Here is a 21,570-nt window from a genome sequence, read left to right on the forward strand (position 1 = left end):
ACGTTCCGGTGACGAATCGGCACGTTCCGGTGACGATCGGCACAGGCTCGCCGCCCCCTCCCTCCCCCCCGCTGGAAGCCGCCGCTATGAGGTGAGTTGCGAGTGAGTGGGACTGAGAGGAGGGAAACGTGCGGCCGCCGGTCCCACATCTCCTAGCAACCGCCGCCGGCGCCGCGCGCGCGCGCGCTCTCCCTCTCCCTCCCTCCCTCCTCTCCTCTCTGTGTCCGTTACCGGCTGTGTCTCTCGTGAACGCGACGGTGGCGCGGAGGAAAGGGATGAGGGGGAAGGTGCAGGGAGCCGGGCCCGGTTGTCCTGGGCCTCCCCCCCCCCCCCCCCCGCCCGCTGCTCCCGCCGCCACCGGGCAACAGCTCACTCAGGAGCGGGGGGTGAGGGGTGTCTGACACACGTGGAAACCCATCACCATTGCTTCAGAGTCTCCCAAACTAAAGCATTCCCAGGTTTCCCGCCTACGCATGGAAATCCCCGGAGATAAGGCTGTGCGGAATGGGATGCGCTCTCTCTCTCTCTCTCTCTCTCCCCATCCCCGGAGGGACTCATCTTAATAATAATAATAATAATCCTCGCATTTGATATAGCGCTTTTCACGTCGGGAGGACGTCCCAAAGCGCTTCACAGAACACACTGTAAAGTGAATTGACTGTATATTTGTGGGCGAACGCGGCAGCCAATTGCGCACAGCAATGTCCCACAAACAGTCGTAGATTGAAAATGACCAATTTATTATTGTTTTTGGTTTTGGAGGGATTATTATTAGGCTCTGTGTGGAGTAAGGAAACTTGCCCAAGGTTTCGCCCTCTGCCTGGAATTGAACTCAGGTCTCTCACTTGCAAAGCGAGTGCTCTAACCACTGAGCTACAGGACTCCACTAAGGCGCTCCCGAGACGCCGTCCGGCGTGAAGGGCGCTGAGACATAAGTGCGAGTTGTCGTTGTTGTTTAATAAACGCCGGGAGAGGCCACCCGAGCCTTTGTAACGACGCGAGTGGAGACCTCGCACCTTTCTAATGATCGCAGTTCCTTCAAAACCAGCTTCCAAATCCAATCCGCTTCAGAACGCAACCCGCCCTGTGAACCGCAGCGTTCAGAGTGATTCCGGTTGCTAATTTTTTTTTAAAAAAAAAACTCGTCATCTTCAAAGAACCAAAGTGTCACAAATCCCACAGTGTTCACAAAAAAAACATTTATCTTTCATTAATGCATAGCTGCTTATCGTATTCAAAAACAATACTGTACTTTTAGTAGAGCATAAGATACAGTCCGTTCACTTTACGGTGTATTCGGCGAAGCGGTTTGAGACGTCTCGGAAGACGTGATAAGGTGCTGTATCAAATGCAAGGATTATTAAGTATTATTATGCACTCAAAATGATAAAGTAATTTGGGTTTGGACGTCTACATAGTAGCATAGACCATTGGCCAAGGGACTTTTTTGTCTTCTGGAACTCAATTGGGATATTGCCTAGATCTGGAACCTTTCTGGATTACATCTCATGTATTGCTAATCTTACGGATTAATTTGTATGTAATATTTGTTTCATTTTGAACTAGGATTTTTGTCTCCCTCACTAAGATTTGGAGAAATATTGGGTTAAGTGCTTCTGCTAAGAAATTGACAACTGGGCAGCACCTTCAAAGCTTAACTGGGCAGTCTAGCTACTTGTCCATATTGTGCATTTCCAGCGATCATATCACTGAACTGATTACAATGCCAGCACATAAACCTGAAGAGGACACGGACCTTTACGCAGCGCCAGCTACAGTACGTGGCATGACTCAACTGAACAAGAATTCATTTAGGAAAAAATTGACTCTTCCAGCGCTCAAGGTGAAAACAGATGAAATAAACAAAGTCATGAAGTCTCTTAAAAATGTAGCCTTAAAGAGACCTGGGTTAAAGCGTGTAGTTGACCTTGGAGATGAAGCCTATAAGCTTATTTTATTGGACCCATTCAAAATATCAAGCTCAGATTCTTTTGATGCTTCACAGAAGATGATTTTAAAGAATTACAATATTGACGCTCAGATCCATAGATACGACTTAACAATGACATATGAAAATTTCAAGTCCGAAGAAATTCTAAAGGCAGTTTTACCTGAAGGGCAGGATGTAACCTCTGGATTTAGCAGAGTTGGGCATATAGTTCATATGAATCTTCGAGACCATCAACTTCCGTACAAGTATCTGATTGGTAAGTTTTTAATATCATTGCAACCCTGAGGTATTTTGTGTTTGTTATCGGTATTGTTTGGGCACATAGCAAAAATTACAGAGCAAGTAATAGAACAAGGGGGAGAATTAACAAAATTATTGCAAATAGTAAATAAATGTGTAAGCATATTAATTAGGATATTAATCTTAGGGCTCTTAGAGCAGGATACTGCTTTTTACATGTATACTGTATATATAATTCCACTTGTGCTGGTAAAATTAAGTTGCTTTATTTGTTTTTTGAAGAATATTTTTGAGAGAAAGTTAAATGGATCAAACCAATCGCCAACGGAACATAGCTGTATTAAATGACATGTCATATAGTTAAAAAATTTAAATTATAATAATTTTGTTTAGAAAATAGTTCTTCAAAGAATTTATGAATATCTTTCTTCATACGAGTATAACTGGCATTTTGTTTTGTCAAACTTTTGCTGATCAAATAATAGCATTTGTTACACATATTTAAGGTTTAAAATGGTTACATTTTTATAATTATATTTGCCAGTAAGTTGAAGTTAAGGAGACCAGTCACTCAGAACTAGCAAATGCTTCTAAATAAATATATAATCAGTAATATGTTACAACGCATTGAATAGATTTTTCTGAAAAGTTTTTTTTTTTTAAAAATTCCTATTGTCTTTTTTAGGACAGGTGATAATGGATAAGAATCCTGGAATAACATCCGTGGTTAATAAAACCAGTATGATTGACAATGCTTACCGTAACTTTCAGATGGAAGTACTAGCTGGGGAAGACAATATGATAGCAAAGGTAAGATTTTTTTTACAACTGTTTACTAATGCAGTCAACCATACCACAACAAAGTCTGTTGGTATAAACTTTTATGTGTATTATTATGTTTTGGTATTGATGTTATATAGTTTGTTTCTTTACAGGTCAAAGAAAATAACATTACCTATGAATTTGATTTTTCTAAAGTCTATTGGAATCCCAGGCTGGGTACAGAACACGACCGAATAGTTAATCTCCTAAAACCTGGAGACGTGGTGTATGATGTGTTTGCTGGAGTTGGACCTTTTGCTATTCCAGCAGCAAAGAAAAAATGCAAAGTCATTGCCAATGATCTGAACCCAGACTCTTACAAGTGGCTGGTGCACAACTGCAAGGTGAACAAAATCGACAAAAATGTAGAGATTTTCAACCTGGATGGTAGGGAATTTATCTTGGGACCACTTAAAGATAATTTGGTGAAACAGTATGAAGTGCTTTCATCCAAGGACACAACCTCCATTCATGTTATTATGAACTTGCCCGGTATGGCTGTCGAGTTCTTGGATGCTTTCAGACGACTGCTGAAGGACCAAAACCCAGTGAACATCTTACCCACGGTCCATTGCTATAGTTTTTCCAAGTCTGACAAACCTGCCTTGGACATTCAGCAAAGAGCAGAGAATTTCTTAGGAGCTTCGTTAGAGGGTCACTGCTCCATTCATCTGGTTCGGAATGTATCCCCAAATAAGGAAATGATGTGTATAAGTTTTAAGATTCCTGCTGAGGTGCTGTACAATGATTGTCCAGCAATGGAAGGTTAGTACTACATTTGTCAGAATCTTGAATGATTATGTGCTAGATTTCCTGCACGGCTTGTGGCATGCAATACATCATGTTTATCATTGCACAATAAGGTAGATTTCATAAGTTTGATTTACACTGGCACGCTATTGTTAACAACAGAAAATATTCTACTAAACCACTTGTTCTAAAGAGGAAACCAATACTATTGTTTTTTTTGCTGTACAAGATTTCTCTCTTGGATATGCTGAAATTACCACCTGTAAAAAGGGAGTTTTAAATTTTTATTAAACATTAAGACTGCGGCTAAATAATTATCCATAGAAATATGTCCTGGATATGCGCCAGCTACACGTTTATTATTTCTATAGTAATGGTAGATTTTACTTTGCTTTTACATCAATCTTCATCACAGGAGGGGAAAGTCATAAATTTACTTAGACTAGAATGAATTTTTTAAAAAAACTGAAAAATTATTGTCATATCAGCACATAATCAACTTAATAATAATAGAAGAGGGCTCCCATACAAAAGATAAAAATAAGCAAAATGATTTCAAAATTTTAATGATCATTTTGTATCAGTTTTTTTTAAACCAGAGATTTTGAGAAGCAAGATCTCAAATAGTTAATTTTTAAACTGATTCTCCCCCATTCAGTTATTTATCCTACTTTCTGCAATCAGAATGTGCCATAAGCTATTCCTAGGCATCCAGTCAATACTCGAAACTGTCCACTAGGAGGTATAGATGAGAACATATATGACTGTATTACATCCCTCTAATGACTTAGGTAAGATTGGGTATTTACTCTGGGGGGAGGGGGGGGTCATGGAGGAGAATATGAGTCATCTAAGGTAAACTAATGTGCATCTCGAACATTGACTGCAGCCAAAATCACAGATGGATATTCATCTGTTTCTAATGTGACTCGTTAAGTTTTATTGCTGTGATCATTCTTGGTTCGTCCACAATGGAGGGAAATTTGCATCATTAGAAATTACTGATTTATGCACGAGTAAAGATTTAAACATGCAAAGGATGTTGGGGAGAGGAGTTGATCTGCAGCAGAGTTCAGAATGATGGATTAATTAAAAAAAAAAATTGAGCATCTACAGCATTATTAAAAAATGACAGATTTGGAACAAATATAGCTGAATTATTTTGACCAAATCATTTCAATTGAAAGCAAGCTTGGTGTGGTAAGAATAAGTCACATACATGTTTTTGGCAACTTTGTATTTGGTGCAAACCTTCAACTGTCAATTGGTCTTCTTCCCAACGTGAACGGTGCTATATAATTGCGGTTTGTTGGGGTTATATTCTATAGTCATTGCAATAGTAAAGGTGCATGCACTATTTTATCAATTGTAATTGAATGATCTCAAGCAGTGGAAGCTTCACAGTTTTCATGCTTTTGTTTTCCTGGATGCACTGGAACAAGCGCTTAACAAACCCAAGTTAAAATGAATCTGTGTAACAAGGCAGGTACAGAATTCATGATGTCTAAGTTGATACTGTAACTTACTACTTAGGTTGGAGTGAGTTACCAGTGTTAAAACAAACACAATTTCAGCAGCGTAACATAGTTATTGTCTGTAATGACGGTACCGCAGTTCCCTGGTGCGGTACAAATGGTCTTAAAAATATAGAATTCCAAATGATAACCCAGTACTCGGGACAAAGGAATTAGCTCACATTCTGCTTAAGAAAGGTCAACGAAACGGGAATATTCTTGACAGTGTGTTACTGGAAAGTAACCAAATATGGAAATACAATCGTGGATATAAAGATCAAATATAAAAACAGCTTTCAGCTTTTTCTGCAAGTTTCAGTTTGGCTGCAGTTCAGAATCTTTTGTCATTAATACGCGATCTTGCTTTCATCTCTTCCAGACAGTGCTGAAGAACCAGCTCCAAAGCGTCTACGGCTAGATGAGATTAGTGCCTCCACAGGACCACAGTGACTTGTGATAAATGAGCAGTGTCATTTTTAGCCGCTAAGAAACAAAATACACTGCAATTTAATTACCAGCCAGTAAAACGAATCTCGGAATGTTTGCATCATTTCCTGGAATCCATTCTCCTGGTCATGATTTGCTTCTATAAACAGCCAGTGATTTGTTATAATGGGTAATGAAACCCTCTCAAGGGCTCACTTTTCTTGCTCACTAGGATAGTTTTTCCACTGTGAATATTGAATTCTATCATGTTAATAAGTAACTAATGGTAAATCCTGACTCCAGCAACATGCATTACAAGGACAAATAAAAAATCTCATTTTTAAAACAAAAATTGCATTTGTATTTTTCATTACAGTTTTTGGAACACTTTCAAAACATAATTAACATTGAAATAGTCTGAGTTATGTTCTGCATAGCACAGTGATTTTCAAATCGCTTTAAGAATAGATGGCTTGGGTCCAACTGCTGTAAAATAGGAAAATAAATTGCATTTGTCATAGAGATTTTCTTCGGCTACAGCATACGGTGATTAGGGTTCAGTTTACAAGCGGACTGAAACAATTTGTATTTCATTGCAAGAATGTATTGTTATTCATCATACTAAAAATTACATTTCATTTTATTACTTTTTTAAATCTCGTGAAGTCAAACCTCCTAAGTTGGTTAGGCATGATATTCTGGCTGTTTAGGTAGCTATTTTACATTTATGATGCACTGGATATTTGCTTCAGCTGGAGGTAGCTCAGTAACAGCAATAACAAAATTACATTTGTATAACGCCTTTCACGTCGGGAGGACGTCCCAAAGCGCTAATAATAATGACCATATCTGGCGTTTTCCATGACCAAACTAAAGTTTTGTTTTAATATGTTCTGTAAGTAAGTTAAAGATATCAGGTGAGAGTAGGATACTGGATAATTCCAAGTCTTGTTTGCAGGACTCGTACAGATGTTTTGCCCCACAGCTGCCTCGTCTAAAATGATGAAAAATATCCATCCTTTATTTAGTTTGTAAAGTCAATCTCCCAGTGGCTTAGTTGGTAAAGACATTAGCTAAAACCATCAGAGACCAACAAAATATTATTTCCTGATCTGCTAAATTAGCTAATGTCAGCCAGAACTGCAGAAGGGATGCACAATGTATATCCTCAGTGTCATTGGTCTAGTGAACTCTGCTGTAAATTGTAAGTGTGTTTGTGTGAATGTCAAATGAGGATCAGGTTTAATAGTGAAAACCTTAGGAAAATAGGATTAGAAGTTGGCCATTCAGCCCATCAAGCCTGCTCCACCATTTTATTGATTCATGGCAGCTGATTCTTTCTAATTCTATTTTCTCCATGATCTGATGATTCTTCCTTCCCAAATATCTATCGCTCCCTCTTAAATACCTCAAACGATTCTGCATCCCTGGCTTAGGTACGTTTAGCTCTTTGTCTCGTGGCAATCAAGGTGAGCATCATCAATGCTAAGAAATCAAATGCATTGCAGGTGTTTGTATCCAGTGTAGCACAGATTGGCTGCTTTACTTCGCAGGGTTTAAAATTGCATCTTAACCTCCAAAATCAGAAAATCACCACTTACTGCACCACTGCTGTAACCGCAGAAGATCACAGTGCTAAGAGTATGCATCGATACTCAGCTGGTATGAGGCTGTGCTTCCTTGGGATTGGATAGCTTCCAAACTGGTCCAAGTACCTGATTCTGTTAAATAAAGTGGAAGTGCTTCAGGGCACACACAACTCTTCCCCACAATACATCATCACCTCTGGCCTAGCAGCTGAGAACAAAGTTTCAGTCATGTATTAAAGGTGAGGATTCTATATACAGGATAACGGAGACTATCTCTGGATGAGAAACTAAGTAAGAGATGTTGTAATTTTGAAGTGGACAGGCAAAAAATGCAATGTAACACTGATGATTAAATGAAAAGGCAGAACAACACCAGATGAAGTTTAACGTTGCAAAGATTGAAATATTACACTTCAGACAAAAGAATAATGGTTGGTAGTATTCTCTAATTGGGGAAGCACTAGGATGTGAAATCCCAAAGTTCTCATATCATATGAAGCAGAGAGCTAGATCATTAAAATCCAGTTTGTGCAGAAAACAATCATAAATACAAAATGATTATGGGCTTTTATTATAAAAGATCTGGAATATAAAAGGTCAAGCTGGGTTTATATAGAATACTGGCCAGACATCGTTTGGAGTTGAGTTTTGGACACTCAATCTTAGAAAGGATATACTTAGAGGGTGTTTACCTCACTCGGGAGAGTACGTTGAAAATAAACTACTTTCCTTTGGACTTTTAAGAATACCAAGTATCTTTACTGAATATACATGGTAACTGTTGTATGTTTATTATGGTATCTATTGGGATAATATCAATGATACAAACTTTCTTGTGTTAAAAATGCATCTCAGACATTTGTGAAAAAAACTAAATCTGGATGTTGTACACAGCTGTTTCAAACATTTCTCAAACTCAAGGCAAGTCAGTACTGTATTAGGATGCGGGAAATGTAAGTTAATTCATTCAAATCTAATCAAAACAACTCCTTTTCAATTACTCTAAGTACAATTTCAGCAAGTTATGTTTGGTTAATTAATGTTGAAATGGGTTGGTAAATAGTAACTCCCAGAGTTGCAGCATAGAAGTATATAATAACGACATTAGAACTTTGGGATTTCACAGCACCACTTATGTATTTAGAATTACCTTTTAACTTATATTAAGATTGAAGTGATTAATGGAGCTCAGGATTTAAAAAGGAACCAAGGAATTTTAATCAAAATAAATGAAAACTGTTACAGTTGATTGGACAAGCAAAGGGACTGCATATCTTTGTACAGGTCACTCCCATGAACACTAGGAATGCTATCATCTTGGACTGTTGTTGTGTGAAACACTTGTGCTTCCTCAACCTTGAGTTCTCAGATGTCAAACACTCTTATCAAGTGGTGCTTACACATTTGTGACCAACAGTGTTTAGCCTGCGCCTCCTTCTTCCTGTAAGAGGATCTTGACACACTCCTTTTAAATAGAAAATGCTAATCTTTTTCAGTTTAATACAGCTGCTGTCTCCTAACAGCTGTCCAAGTTTAAGTTCTTTGGCTGTGTGTCAGTTTTCCATTCAACAGTGGCGTTGCTGACAGTTGGTTTTATAGAAATCTGGCTGTCAAAGCTACTGGTATCAATCCAATAGCTATCATGAAGCCTTCTCTCTTAGTTAGGAAAAATGGCTAACTGGGCTGCCAGAAGAGACCACTAAATGCATCTTGTAGCGCACGGTAACATGCAAGTGAAGAAGAGTAGCCTCCAGCAAGATCTTGCGGTGTAGCAGCACGTACATGGTTCAGGTACCTTAAAGAAAGCAGAATTGACAAAGTGAAACTCTTGTATGGTTATATGGTCACATTAAAGAACTCAGTGTAAAGCATTTGGGCAAGAGTAAATGCATTTCAAATAAAAGCTGCTTATAATCGAACAAATTCCCATAATAGCTGTACTGGTACTAAATCCTGTACAAATTGGAATTCAGGAAAACATTTTATTTACTGATACTAGATTTGCAAAACAATAATTAATTTGGCTGCAACAAGAATAATCCATATACATCAGTCTTCCTGGTTTCAAATTAAATCCATTAAAAGAGAAATGGTAGACAAAGGGAATAAGCAACTTTATTCAAATTGAATGAATTGTAATCTCACACAGGTTTATCTAAACTTCCGTTTGCGATTCATTCAATAGGTGGTTCAATCACAAAGGCGACTCAAGTCTAAATCTATTTCTGTCTATCCATGTTGAGTTAACTGGTATATGTTAGCTTGCAGAACTTGGAAATAATTATGTACACATTAATTATTTAATAACAGCAGTGAACCTTTGTGCAATTCATCATCAATTGACAAAATTTTGAGTAACAACAGGTTCCAGTTAAAGCTCAACAAGAGAATAGAACATTTGATCAAATACTAATTAATTCCCCATGCATTCCACAATATCTGCTTGAAGGCACTAATCAGATAAAGGGAACATTTACTTGGTGGTATTCCAAGGAGGAGGCCTCAACTCTACAGGGTTCTGGCACATCTGTGTGTGGTAACTTTGGGAAGGATGTCAGTTGAGTGTTTGGTTAGTTTTGCAATCCTCAATTCATGGTGTACATGCATTGCAGATTGTCAGTCCATCTGAGAAACGATCAACAGCTGTAACTATAGCAAAATATAAAGGCCACCGGGACTTTAGTGGAAAAAATGTGAACTTTCGTGTAAATGAATTATAATCTGATATTAATCATCAGAGTTTGTAAGCGTAAGGTCTAGCTTGTCAGTCTTATGTTTACAAACTTGTTAATAAATATATTTAGGAACTTTAGAAAGGCCTAAAATATTAAAAAAATGTATGTCAAAAGCATATTTTGAAACACAAAGCTTCAGTAAACACAGCAATTTCCCCAGACTGATTCATACCTAAACAGATATTTCTCACAATTGAATCAATTTATACGATTATTCCACAAAAAATGCGGTCATCAATTATATCGGATCCTACTTTAAGATAAATTGGTTTTGTTTATAAAAGCATCGCCTATAGTGAAATGGAGCTATGTAGAGCAGAATAGCCTTTGGTTGAATCACATTCTCTGCTGAGTTAGCTGATCTCATGTGGAACAGCAACAAGAACACAATTGCCCTCAGGACCCGGAGTCAAGGAAGGGAGACAAGAAACCTCCCTCAGGATTCCCACTGTTGATTTTTATCTAAGGACCGCTGCTGGAGAGTACTTGTATGTGGATGTCAGGTGAGGGCAGAGTTGGGCTCGGTAATGATACTTCTTCCTCCCTCTCGGTCCCTCTCTCTGAAGGATAGTCAACTATCCTTCTGGCACTCAATGTCTAAGCTCTCATATGAATACTCACTTGGGTGAGGTATCATAGTACATATAGGTATGAGGAAACAGATTTCAGAATACGTCAGGCTAATTGCTCTGCCCAGTAAGATGCAGAATGTGGTAACTAGTAAAATTCAATAAAGTTGCAAATTGTAAATGACAATAATTTCACTGCAACGTCAACTGGTCTGTCTAGATTTCTACGACAGTATTTTCTAAATTTTTATTGTACAATTCACAGCTTAGCACATCTGTATTGGGATGAGGTCCGGTTTTCCACTGTTGATCTTTATTTTTAATATAAAAAGCACTGTTGGATAGCTTCCAGGAGTTCAAATAAACGTTCCCAAGGTTTCCTAAAAGCACTAAATGCAAAATAAGGGACTAATAAAAATGTTTTAAGTTATTTTCTTAAGTATTCCCAAGCAATGAACTGGAACTGAACACATGAAGCAATCTTAAAACTGTTTCAAGTGGATTTAGGGTAATAAAGATGCTCAGCACTTCGGTTTACAATGTTCACGGGATGGATGAAAATCAAGTCACCATATTAGGTCCTCACAAGAGGAGACATCAACATTTTATATGAACCTCTAGTAATTACACACCTCTTTAGCTCCCATATGAAACTAGTATTTCCAACATCTTAAGATTCCTTAAGTAATTAAATTAAAGTAATTAAATAACTGCTGTGTTATTCAGGCTTTTGTGGCCCTATTCAGCACTTGGAGGGGGGAAAAAAAAGCAGATATGAAGACCAGTACTTCCTGGCGGTAGAGAGCAGACAATTATTATTATGAAGGTGTACATGATAACAGGAAACACTGTTTGCCAAGGATGCTTCCAGAAGCCAAAATCAGTAGGAGCCGGAACCTCTAACTAAGCTCTTTTGGCTGAACATCAGATTCAAACACACTGTGTCCATTCTTTTTATTAACCAACCGAACTATAAGTATTTACAGATGTTATCAGCAGAAATAGCAGGAGCATTCATTTCTATGTTCAGTTCTTCCCAATGTGTTGTTACAATCTTTAGCACAAGCGCATCAAAGCTGTAGAACTGGACTAATTCAACATTCTAATTTGCTAATTTCATCAGGAAGGGAAGGAACAGGATTTTGTCCAGGGGAAGGGGACATTAGGTTAGAGGTTTCAACTATTTTTGTAATTCTGTCATCAATGATTAGTTCCCTTCCTGTCGTATTTAGAGGGCAGCATTCTTGAACCTGTGTAAACTTTGACTCGTCTTTCAACATATCTCATCAGATCATTGGCTATAAATTCCAAATCACTGAATTTACTTGGCACTTGGCGTATTAACATCCCGTTAAGTACGTACGTGCATGCGTTCATTTTTCGTGCAAATTTCAATTCATTATATACACGGCAACTTTCTAAAAATAGACTTACACGATTGCTGCTGGTAACATTACTCCAGTGTTCATCTCGGGACCGGGGGCTGTGAAACATTCATCAATTTAAAAATAAAAATACGCTATCGAAGAATTTCCAGGTAATAAACTGCAGATGGTTTCTCGATAAATCCGCTGTATGATGCCATAATTGTTAATCCCCTTCTGTGAAGGTCGACACGCCGGACGGAAGGTCATGAAATGCAACGACAGTTGCTGTCTGCATTGAGAGCCAATGTCAGGACAGGGGTGGGGAAAAAAACACCTAAGCAAAATAATATCCAACAGCATTACGGAATTCAAACTGCAAATGGCACAAAGATCAGCAGATATAGTAAGGAGCTATACACTACAAGTAGATTTGGGGGTTCAAAATAACTGCTGCAACCAATTCTCACAATTTATAATATTAGTTCTGCCCCTCAACTGCTTTATAATGCCACAAGCCAACATGATTTCTGTCCCCAGGGTTCACATAAATCGCTCGCAGTAGTGGGGTGGGGTGCGGGGAGGGGGTAGGGTTAGGTCACTAAACAGCAATCAGGAGCAGAAATCCAAACCTCACTAACACAAGAGCTGAGGTCAACTAGAGTGCCCCTTACAGATCAGCTAACTCAATTCAAGTCAGGTTTGAAACTTGGGACCTTCGCAGTCTGTATGGTTTAGCAATACACTGAATACAGTCACTGAGCCATGGGGATACCCTAGTTATTTTTGATGGTGAGATCACAAATCTACCCATCCTAGATACTATTTATAGTCACTAGGTATCACTTTGGCTCAAGAGGAGAACTCTCGCCTCCGTGTCAGAAATGTTGTGGGTTCCAATCCTATGTTAGAACTTGAATTCCTAGTCTAAGTTGATGGTTTATTGCAGGGCTGGGGAGGGTAACCACATTGTCAGAAGTGCTGCCTTTCAGTTGAGGCATGAAGATAAGTTCCTGTCTACCTGTTGGGCTTTAAAAATCGCATGACGACTCAAAAAGAGAAGGGAGTTTGTCCCTCCAGATTAATTGGTCATTCACTTCATGATGACTGCAAAATGCCTGCCGTGTTTCTCTGCAAAAACAGTTGTTACACTCGAGAGTAATCCTTTGAGGTGGCCTTTCAAAAACTATAAAATGGTAAGGCTCGACCTATAAAATGTTAAATTCAAATATTTGCAAATGAGTTATCATCTTCATCCTCAATGCTCACTGAAAGTCCTCAAGGATAGTGTTGGATTCAGAGACTGAGAATGTTTCCAAGTCCTGATGTCCACAGTAAGGCTGGATTTTTAACAACATATTAAACAAATACCTGCTGGGATCCTGCAAATAGAACACTGCAACTTTCAAGGCAGGTCCTATTCACAGATTCTAGCCACAATGACCTCTGAGACCTTGTTGCTATATATATTGCAATCTTGGCTATACTTTTTTAATTAAAAAAACTGTCGGACAGACAGCTGGAGAAATAATCCAGTGTTTAGAACTCCTGCAAATAAATGTTGCTAATAATTTTTTTGAAGACAGTAAATAGCACACTTGATAAAGAGGATTAGGACTGAATTTTATGAGATCAGGACACCTGCCCTGTCATTTGTAATCCTGCTTGTGTCAATATTTCAGCTGCCTGCCTCATCATCACCCTCTGCCTTACAAAGAAAAACAGCAAGTGTACTCCAAGCTGTGCTTCCATTTCCAGTTTTCAACTGCTACATAAACTGCGACAATAATTTATCAGTCAACAATTCATTTGTTGAACTTGCAGAACGAATCATGGCATTAACACGACCATCAACCGTGAAAAGAGGAATCTGATGATTGCAGGGTTTCCTGACTGAACTCAGTTTAAATGAGACCTGAGGGTAAGTTACTAACAGCAGATACGACACGTGAGGTGCTCTGCAACACAGTGTATTCCTGACATGTAAATAAACGGTCTACTTAAACATTTACATTGAGAATGGGCATGACAATTAATTACTGCTGAAATATTTGTGCTTTTGCCAAAATTTTTGTTTAAAAGGCCAACAAGATTGGCAATGTTGACGTGACCAATACCTTTCTAAAATGCTATTTTTATAATTAAAACATGTTTCACACTAATGGAGGATGGCTGATTGTTAGAGCCACGAGGCAAAAAGTGGGGGTTATAAGTATTTTAACAGGAACAATTTGGAGAACAAACAGACGGAGTTAAAAAATTCAATCTCCAGTCAATAAAGTAAAGATGTTTCTTGTGCGATCCTTGTAATTGAGAAGAAACTACACCTAGAATCAAATCATATAACTTAATATCCTCTCTCCAGATAGCTATGAATTGGCAAAATCTAAAATGAGATCTGTAACATCCAGCTGAACAGACAGACCGGATCGCAATTTAAAGTCTTATCTGAAGGATGGCACTTCCAACAATGCAGCACCTCCCCCAGCTCTGTAATGGATTGTCAGCCTGGACTGTGAGTTCAAAGACCACGACATGGGGCTCGAATCCACAACCACGTGACACAGAGGCAAACGTACTGGCACTTGAGCCAGGCTGACACTCAAAATGCATCCGTGCAGGTTCCCGATTGCTGGTTTTTAACCCCATTGCTGGTAAAATTTGGAAACCCGTTGCTACTGCGTCTTAAAAAAAGCACTTTACATTCAATATTTACTGGACACAGAATTTTGCACAAACCAAGTGCAGTTTATTTCTCAACAGGCTTGCAGTAATGAGGTTAATTGCTTGTCTGAATGCCATCCTACGTCGAGGACATATAACATATGGACAGATGAAGCCTACACAAAAACTGACCAAAAGAGAAATAAAAAAAATCCATATAAAACTGAAGCTATGTATATTATAAAGAACAAATGATTTTAATGTTGTAGTGTAGGTTCAAGTGCGAGTGGAGGTGGGGGGGATGAGTTCTAAGCCATTCCTATGGTTTCAAGACAATATCTGAACAGGAATACAGTCTTAAAATAACTCCCAGAAATGCCTTATTCTCTGTCATGAAAAAAACACAGCCAAAGAATTATGAATTAGATTTCAATACTGTGGCTTTATACCCACAATGCTATTTTGGCAATATCTGTGTCCTCTACTAACAACCTTGAATCCCAATGTATTTTGTAGATTAAGATTCCCAGAACAGCTGACAGGTACGCACGCTAGATGCAGCTCTGGACTTATAGTAAAGTTCAGTTGGTGCAACAAAATGTACTCTTTCAAAAACAAACAGCTTCACACCTTCGAGCAATGATTACAAACCTGCAGACATGGTTTGCGCAGCAGTACAATCAATGCATTAGACTTTATGGTACCATTTTACTCGCACTATTTTACAAAAGGTGTGCTTAACGCCACTGTGAAATTGAGGGTAAGAGGACAGAACAAAGGGTGTTTGTTCACGGCAATACTGAGCAGGAACTGCAGTGTAATACAAAACTTTCCAGCAGTGATTTACCCACTTTATGCACCAATTAGAACAAGCCTTAGGTTCCTAGTTCAGAGTAACGAGAAATTCTACAGATATGCCTCTGTCTTCCACTCGTCGGAAGATATCTTATTTATAATATCTATTGTTGGCATTGGGATTTCAGAAAAAGCATAATGGTAGTTATGAAACATCTATGCAATTGAGTTGCAATATTTTATTCAATTATTCCCAAAGAGGGCCCAAACTTAAACGTTTACACCCTGAAGCAACGTACATCTGAAAAAATGCTGATTTTCCATGGTATACATTTTAAAATTATATTTTGTAAAGTCAAATACCTTAAACAGCAAATTTGTTACAAACATTAGCCTATAATATTTATATCAGTATGCTAAATCATTCACCCCAGGAGAGATGAATTGTACGGGGCCACTTTCTCTCCCACTGTGGACATTATAGGATGGACTCACTGGTCTAACAGCTATGCCCCCTTTAACTATAAGCTGCAGATACCTGCAGACCAAACCCACATTGCCATTCTTTCATAGCAACCACAGTAAAAGGAGACCTGAATTAACCTTTAGCACCTTTTATATCAGGGTGAAATTTCAAAGCGCTTCAAAGGATTGCATGCCAGCCTCGCTCAGTTGGTAGAACTCTTGCGTCAGAGTCAAAAGGTTGTGAGTTTAAGCCCCATGTAGGGACTTTAGAGCTGATATAATCTGGGCTGTCACTCCAATGAAGTGTAGCGGGTGCATGCATTAAATACAATTTACACTTATACAGTAACTTTCATGTTGGGAAGACGTTCCAGAGAGCATGACATTGTTGGAGGTGCCATTCGGATAAACTTAGGTCTGTGTTCAGGTGGGCTTAATCCCTCAGATAGAGAAAACTTTATGGTTATTCTCCTCTGTTCACTACAGGCAGTACATTTGTTGGATGTGTGTCAACCGCTACATTAATTAACTCCTCTATTTAATACGATGATGAATTTCTCATGGCGCACTTAAAAATAACTATCGTGTGCAATTTTAAAGTGTAGCTGATGACATTAAACATGAAATTATGCTTTTGAAATCGTTTTTATTCCTAAAACCATAAGAACAATTTTCTCAAACATATGCAAAAAAGAGCACCTTTTTGGGGGGAGCTCACCAGCATTTCCCTTCTGCCATAAGTTATGCAGTAATAATTATGCTCCATGTTTGGCAGTGATCCACTGTGATTTGATGGCAGTATATAAATGAATGCTGAGACAGCAGGAACTATGTACAGCCACAGTCCTGACACCACCTGGAGGAAGTGGTTTCAGTATCAATGCAATCTGTATCCACGCTGCATAAAAACAACAGGTATGAAATACACTGGGCTTGTTTTCTGATTGCCAAATGAGAGCTCTTAGGAGATTGATTTGATCAGCCAGTTTTCAAACATTTTTAAACAATTCTTTCACTAATGTTAGAAAGGAACAATACGTCAACCTGTGCAGAGGATAACAAGTATCGTTTTTGTTTGGAAGTTTACAGGCCAGATTCTGTGTGATCGAAGGCGAGACCTAAAAATCAAACTCAAAGCTCAAAGTCACTATCCTGCAACAAGGACACATTTGCACCCTGTACAAAAATCTTTTTATCAGAAAGTTCCAGTTACTAGTTATACTTATTCAGCTGCAAAGATGGTCTGCAAAGCATCAGAATGACCAAACAACACTAAAATGGGAGCATTCTGCACCAGTGCTCCTGATCTGGTAATTTTGGTTTGGCACCTGCATGAATGGGTGGGGGGTGGGGGGTGTGGGGGGAGAGAGGGAGAAGGCTGGTAGGAAAAGAAATATGATACATCCATCATCCCTTCAATCAAATGAAATCAAAATCCATTTACCATCATGGGATCAGACTTTCCCTTGGTGGGGGAGAGGTGTGGTGGTATTCCAAAGGCTTATAACATGAGTATACTATATATGAAACAAGATGTAGGGTCGATGACCTATGTTTTCTAAAGCAACTTTTATCAACTCTTTCTGCTGGAGAGATTCTAAATTTTTCTAAGAGGGTTGCTTAAATAAGCTGTGAACAGCAGGATTTCTGAGTACAAAGAATCGCTATAAGTTAGCTACAGAGAGCAGTAAAGGTTATCTCTTATACTGAAATATACTTAGTCATACTGAACAGTCATTTGTAAAATTAGCAAGTAATTTCACAGTTATTCAAAACACAAAAATTCAAATAAGAAAACCAACAATATTTTTTATACAATTTACATTTCAAACAAGTCTAGGCTCAAATAAAAGTTGTGCAGACTGGACATAAAATAATCCACCTTTAAATCCTTTGATAAATGCTTTGACTCTTGAGGACAACAACCAAACTGCTTTAGTAAATATCAAGTTAACAATCCACATATTTTGTTTGAACAAGTTGCACGGAATGCTCCCAGAACGATGCCAGATAATTTCCTTGAACAAAAGATCAGGATTCGGAGCCGAGTTCCCAGCAGAAAGCATCCTTAATGTATAAAGCTTCATTATAATTAAAACATACCTCCACCAATAGTTGGCAGCACAGAAAGGTTGAAAATGTGCCAAAATATCAATTTCAGCTCAGATAGCAATGACACAGCTGCAAGTCAAAAAGATATCTACAACAGTATTCCAGTAAAATGGTTGTAAAAACGTTTTACTAGATTAAGACAGAATGAGGAAGGTATCATATTAAGTGAGGCACTCAGAGGTCACCAGACACTAACATCACAACAGCTCTGACTAAAGTAGCCCACCATATCTGATTGTAACACTGGGACAGAGAGATAGACCAATATCCACCTGGGAATGTCCATCTTCCCAAACTAACTTGCAATTCTTGTAAAAAATATAGTTTATGGGGGAGTGGAGGAGGAATGCTTGTTAAAACAAAATTCTGTGACCAAACTTGAGTTCCACACCAACTCTTGAACTTGAACTCTGTACCTTTCACGTAGAATGGATCTCTCAAATCGCTTCACTAAGATAATAATAATAATAATCATTGCATTTGATATAGCGCTTTTCACGTCTTCTAGACATCCCAAAGCGCTTCACAGAATATACTGCAAAGTGAATTGACTGTATATTTGTGGGCGAATTACAGTTAGGAAACTGCAATTATGTTAGGAAACATCGAATAGCGAAGAGACAAATGAGAATTTAAGGATGTATTGACCAAAGGCAAGGTCAAAACTATATTTTTAAGAGGGTTTTTAAAGCATTTCATTTGATAACCTGGGAAATGTATACTATATCCCTCTCACACACAAAATAGTTTTTGCACTGTACTACTCTAATCCCACTAGACAAGATTAGACCAAGTGTTTAAGTCGCAACAAAGAAATTAGATTCAGGAAAATCCACACTGTTGCACAAGAATGCAGCTTGCATTGCTGGTCTAGACATGTCTATTTTCCAGCTGAGGGAAAGCAAACCAGCAGGGTATGAAGCAACCGAAGCAAACACCTGCACAATGTTAAATAGGTCTCTTATTGATGAATAAACAACAACAACAATAACAAAATTACATTTGTATAGCGCCTTTCACGTCGGGAGGACGTCCCAAGGAATGAAGGCCAGTATATGGAAATCATTTTGTTTCACATATCTAATTCAAATTATTAAAATAATACTTTTATACTACAGAATTGTCCTGAGCTAAGTAATAAGATCCAGCCAATTCAAAACTGCTGCTCGCCTCCTCACCTGTACCAATCTCTGCAAGCCTATCACCCCAATCCTTGCCAGACTCCTCATCTCTGAACAGATTGACTTCATGGTCCTCAATCTCACCTACAAATCCCTTCATTCCCTAGTACCTCCTGATCTCTCTGATCTTCTCCTACCCCACTCCTCTGCTCACCCCCTCCACTCAGCTAACTTGGGCCTGTTGCATGTCCCCTGCCCTTTATGCGCCATCATTGGCGGCCAAGCCTTCAGCTACTATGCCACTAACCTCTGGAAAGCTCTCCATCTATCCCTCTGTCTTTCCACCTCTCTTTATAACTTTAAACCTACCTCTCGACTACGCCTATGGTTACCTTCCACTTTGCTTGGTGTCTGCCCCCATCATTGTGAAGCGTTCCAAGATAGTATCCTACACGAAGGGTGCTAAATGTGAACAGTTGTGGTTTACTGACTTCACCAAGTAAAATAAAAATAGGCGGAAAACCCAACAGATTTGTCAGCCAATGGTCACTTTGAAAAACACATCAGTGATTACAAATCTCTTTCACGCCATTGAAGCACCATGTTTATTGTAGGTTGAAATGTGGCCTGTAAACACTGCACTAATAAATCTGTAGTCTAGAAAGCCTTCAAAGCAGTGGTTCCTCAAATGTCATAGCTTCTCTCAACCATAAAGCTGTCAAGCTGCTTCGAAGGTGGCAAATTGAGGTCAACATTATTCAGTTCGCTCACTCGCCCTCTAGGGCAGATTTGATAAAGCGAGTTAAAATCCTATTGGTGTACATCCCACACTCCCATTCTGAGATAAAGATAAAACTTTGTCCGTGTAATTTGAAACTAGATGCTGTATCACGCACATTTTACAGTCTAAAGAAAGTATAAAGAAAGCTTTAGCTACAACACTGCAGAAAGAGTATATATTAACTGATTGTAAATGCATGTCTTTCCAGTAAACAATTAAAAAATGTTTTTAAGTGTTTAACAGGATTAAAATATTTTGGTTAACAAGCCAATAAACCAAAATTATTCTATAGCTACGAGCCAGACTAAAGCAGTATCTGCCATCTCACTGTTTGATCATTCCTGATATTTCGATTTGTTGGCTGCTCTTGGTTATTTATGACAATTCTTCTCCCTCCCATCAGGAATAAACCCTCCTAAATTATGCTCATTAACTAGAGCTTCAGTAAGCCCTTTGGCATTATACAAATTATTCTCCAGGAAGAACAATCTTAAATACTAAATAAATTGTATTATGTGTAGAAATGAGTGAAGGTTTTCAATCTCCCACATGGGTCATGAACACGTTACCTATGATTACTGCCACCATTTTCGAATACCACCTGGCAGTTTTTTGATGTTCTGAACATATTTTTCCAGTCTCTTTTTATTTTTATTTTTAGAGGAAACATGCTCACAACGGTTAAGAGGCTATTTCGCCACCGAACCCATTGACTGGTTTCATCCACTGGAGCTAACTACACCAATTCCAATTGCCAAGTCTTTCCCCATATTTAGTTGGTAGAGCTCTTAACTCTGAATCAAAAGGTTCAAGCTACAGATCAGGACTTTGATCTCATAGTTTAGGGCTGGATTTGCACAGCGTTGTTCAAGATTCCGTCCTTCAAATGAGACACTAAACCACGGTTGCACCTACCTGTTCAGGTAGAAGGTAAAGATGACATAGCAATATTTGAAAAGAGAAGGGAGTTTCTCCCGGTGTCTACCAACCAATGTACCAAATCAAATTGGTCTGGCTGTTTGTGGAATACTGCAGTGTGCACATTGGCTGCCATGTTTGCCCACAAAATATACAGTCACTACACTTTACAGTAAATTCTGTGACGTGCTTAAGACGCTTTGACAACTTGATAAGACTCTACCAAATGCAAAGATTATTCACATCATCCTTTTACATTATTCCTCTTTGAATATTTATTTAATTCTCCGGATTTTAAATCTTGTTATGGATTCACCCTCAATAGCTACTTGTAGCAAAACATTTCTTGTCTTAATACTCACCGCATGACTTTTACAATATCCCTCATAACTTCTTATGACAATCTTGTATTTATGCTCACTTACCAGATGTAAGGATCTCTACAATTTCCCTTTGTACAGTATAAATGTATAAAAATAGTTAAATTAGATCAAAAATCTAGTTCAAAATGGTACCTCTAGCTTAATAATTTAAAAGGTTTTAAAAATTCAAATGGAACTTCTCATATTAGACACCAGGATTTTATAGACAAATCCAAACATCCAACACATCCTGCATGTATATCAACAAACAGAGAGAAAGGAAATTGCAGGGAAACAATACACTGTAATTAATGGGTTTGCTTTCATTTTAAACCACAAGACTTTGTAATGCTGAATGCAGGATACCACATCATGTGAATAATAGAAGAGAA

The 21,570-nt window shown here is 38.4% G+C and overlaps 2 protein-coding genes across 2 annotated transcripts in view; one reads left to right on the forward strand and one right to left on the reverse strand.

Moving 5' to 3' along the window:
• The first annotated feature begins 47 nt into the window (after positions 1-47).
• On the forward strand, positions 48-6,055 carry trmt5 (tRNA methyltransferase 5). The gene is made up of 5 exons (XM_042338344.1): positions 48-91; positions 1,567-2,207; positions 2,877-3,001; positions 3,127-3,778; positions 5,657-6,055. The coding sequence occupies exons 1-5, from the start codon at positions 87-89 to the stop codon at positions 5,725-5,727; spliced, it is 1,494 nt and encodes a 497-aa protein (XP_042194278.1). The 5' UTR covers positions 48-86; the 3' UTR covers positions 5,728-6,055.
• A 1,792-nt stretch (positions 6,056-7,847) lies between these two features.
• Positions 7,848-21,570, reverse strand: part of mnat1 (MNAT1 component of CDK activating kinase) — a 44,450-nt gene continuing 30,727 nt past the window's right edge. The window contains exon 8 of the mRNA XM_042338268.1: positions 7,848-9,087. Within this exon, the coding sequence (XP_042194202.1) occupies positions 8,967-9,087 (121 nt within the window). The 3' untranslated portion in view covers positions 7,848-8,966. The remainder of the gene's footprint in view (positions 9,088-21,570) is intronic.

The sequence above is a fragment of the Callorhinchus milii genome, unplaced genomic scaffold (genome assembly GCF_018977255.1).
Source record: "Callorhinchus milii isolate IMCB2004 unplaced genomic scaffold, IMCB_Cmil_1.0 Scaffold9, whole genome shotgun sequence".
Lineage (NCBI taxonomy): Eukaryota > Metazoa > Chordata > Chondrichthyes > Chimaeriformes > Callorhinchidae > Callorhinchus > Callorhinchus milii.

Coding starts and splice junctions, on each gene's coding strand:
- trmt5 (XM_042338344.1), top strand. Junction 3,002..3,126: donor AAGACAATATGATAGCAAAG/GTAAGATTTTTT, acceptor GTTTCTTTACAG/GTCAAAGAAAATAACATTAC. Junction 3,779..5,656: donor TGATTGTCCAGCAATGGAAG/GTTAGTACTACA, acceptor CATCTCTTCCAG/ACAGTGCTGAAGAACCAGCT.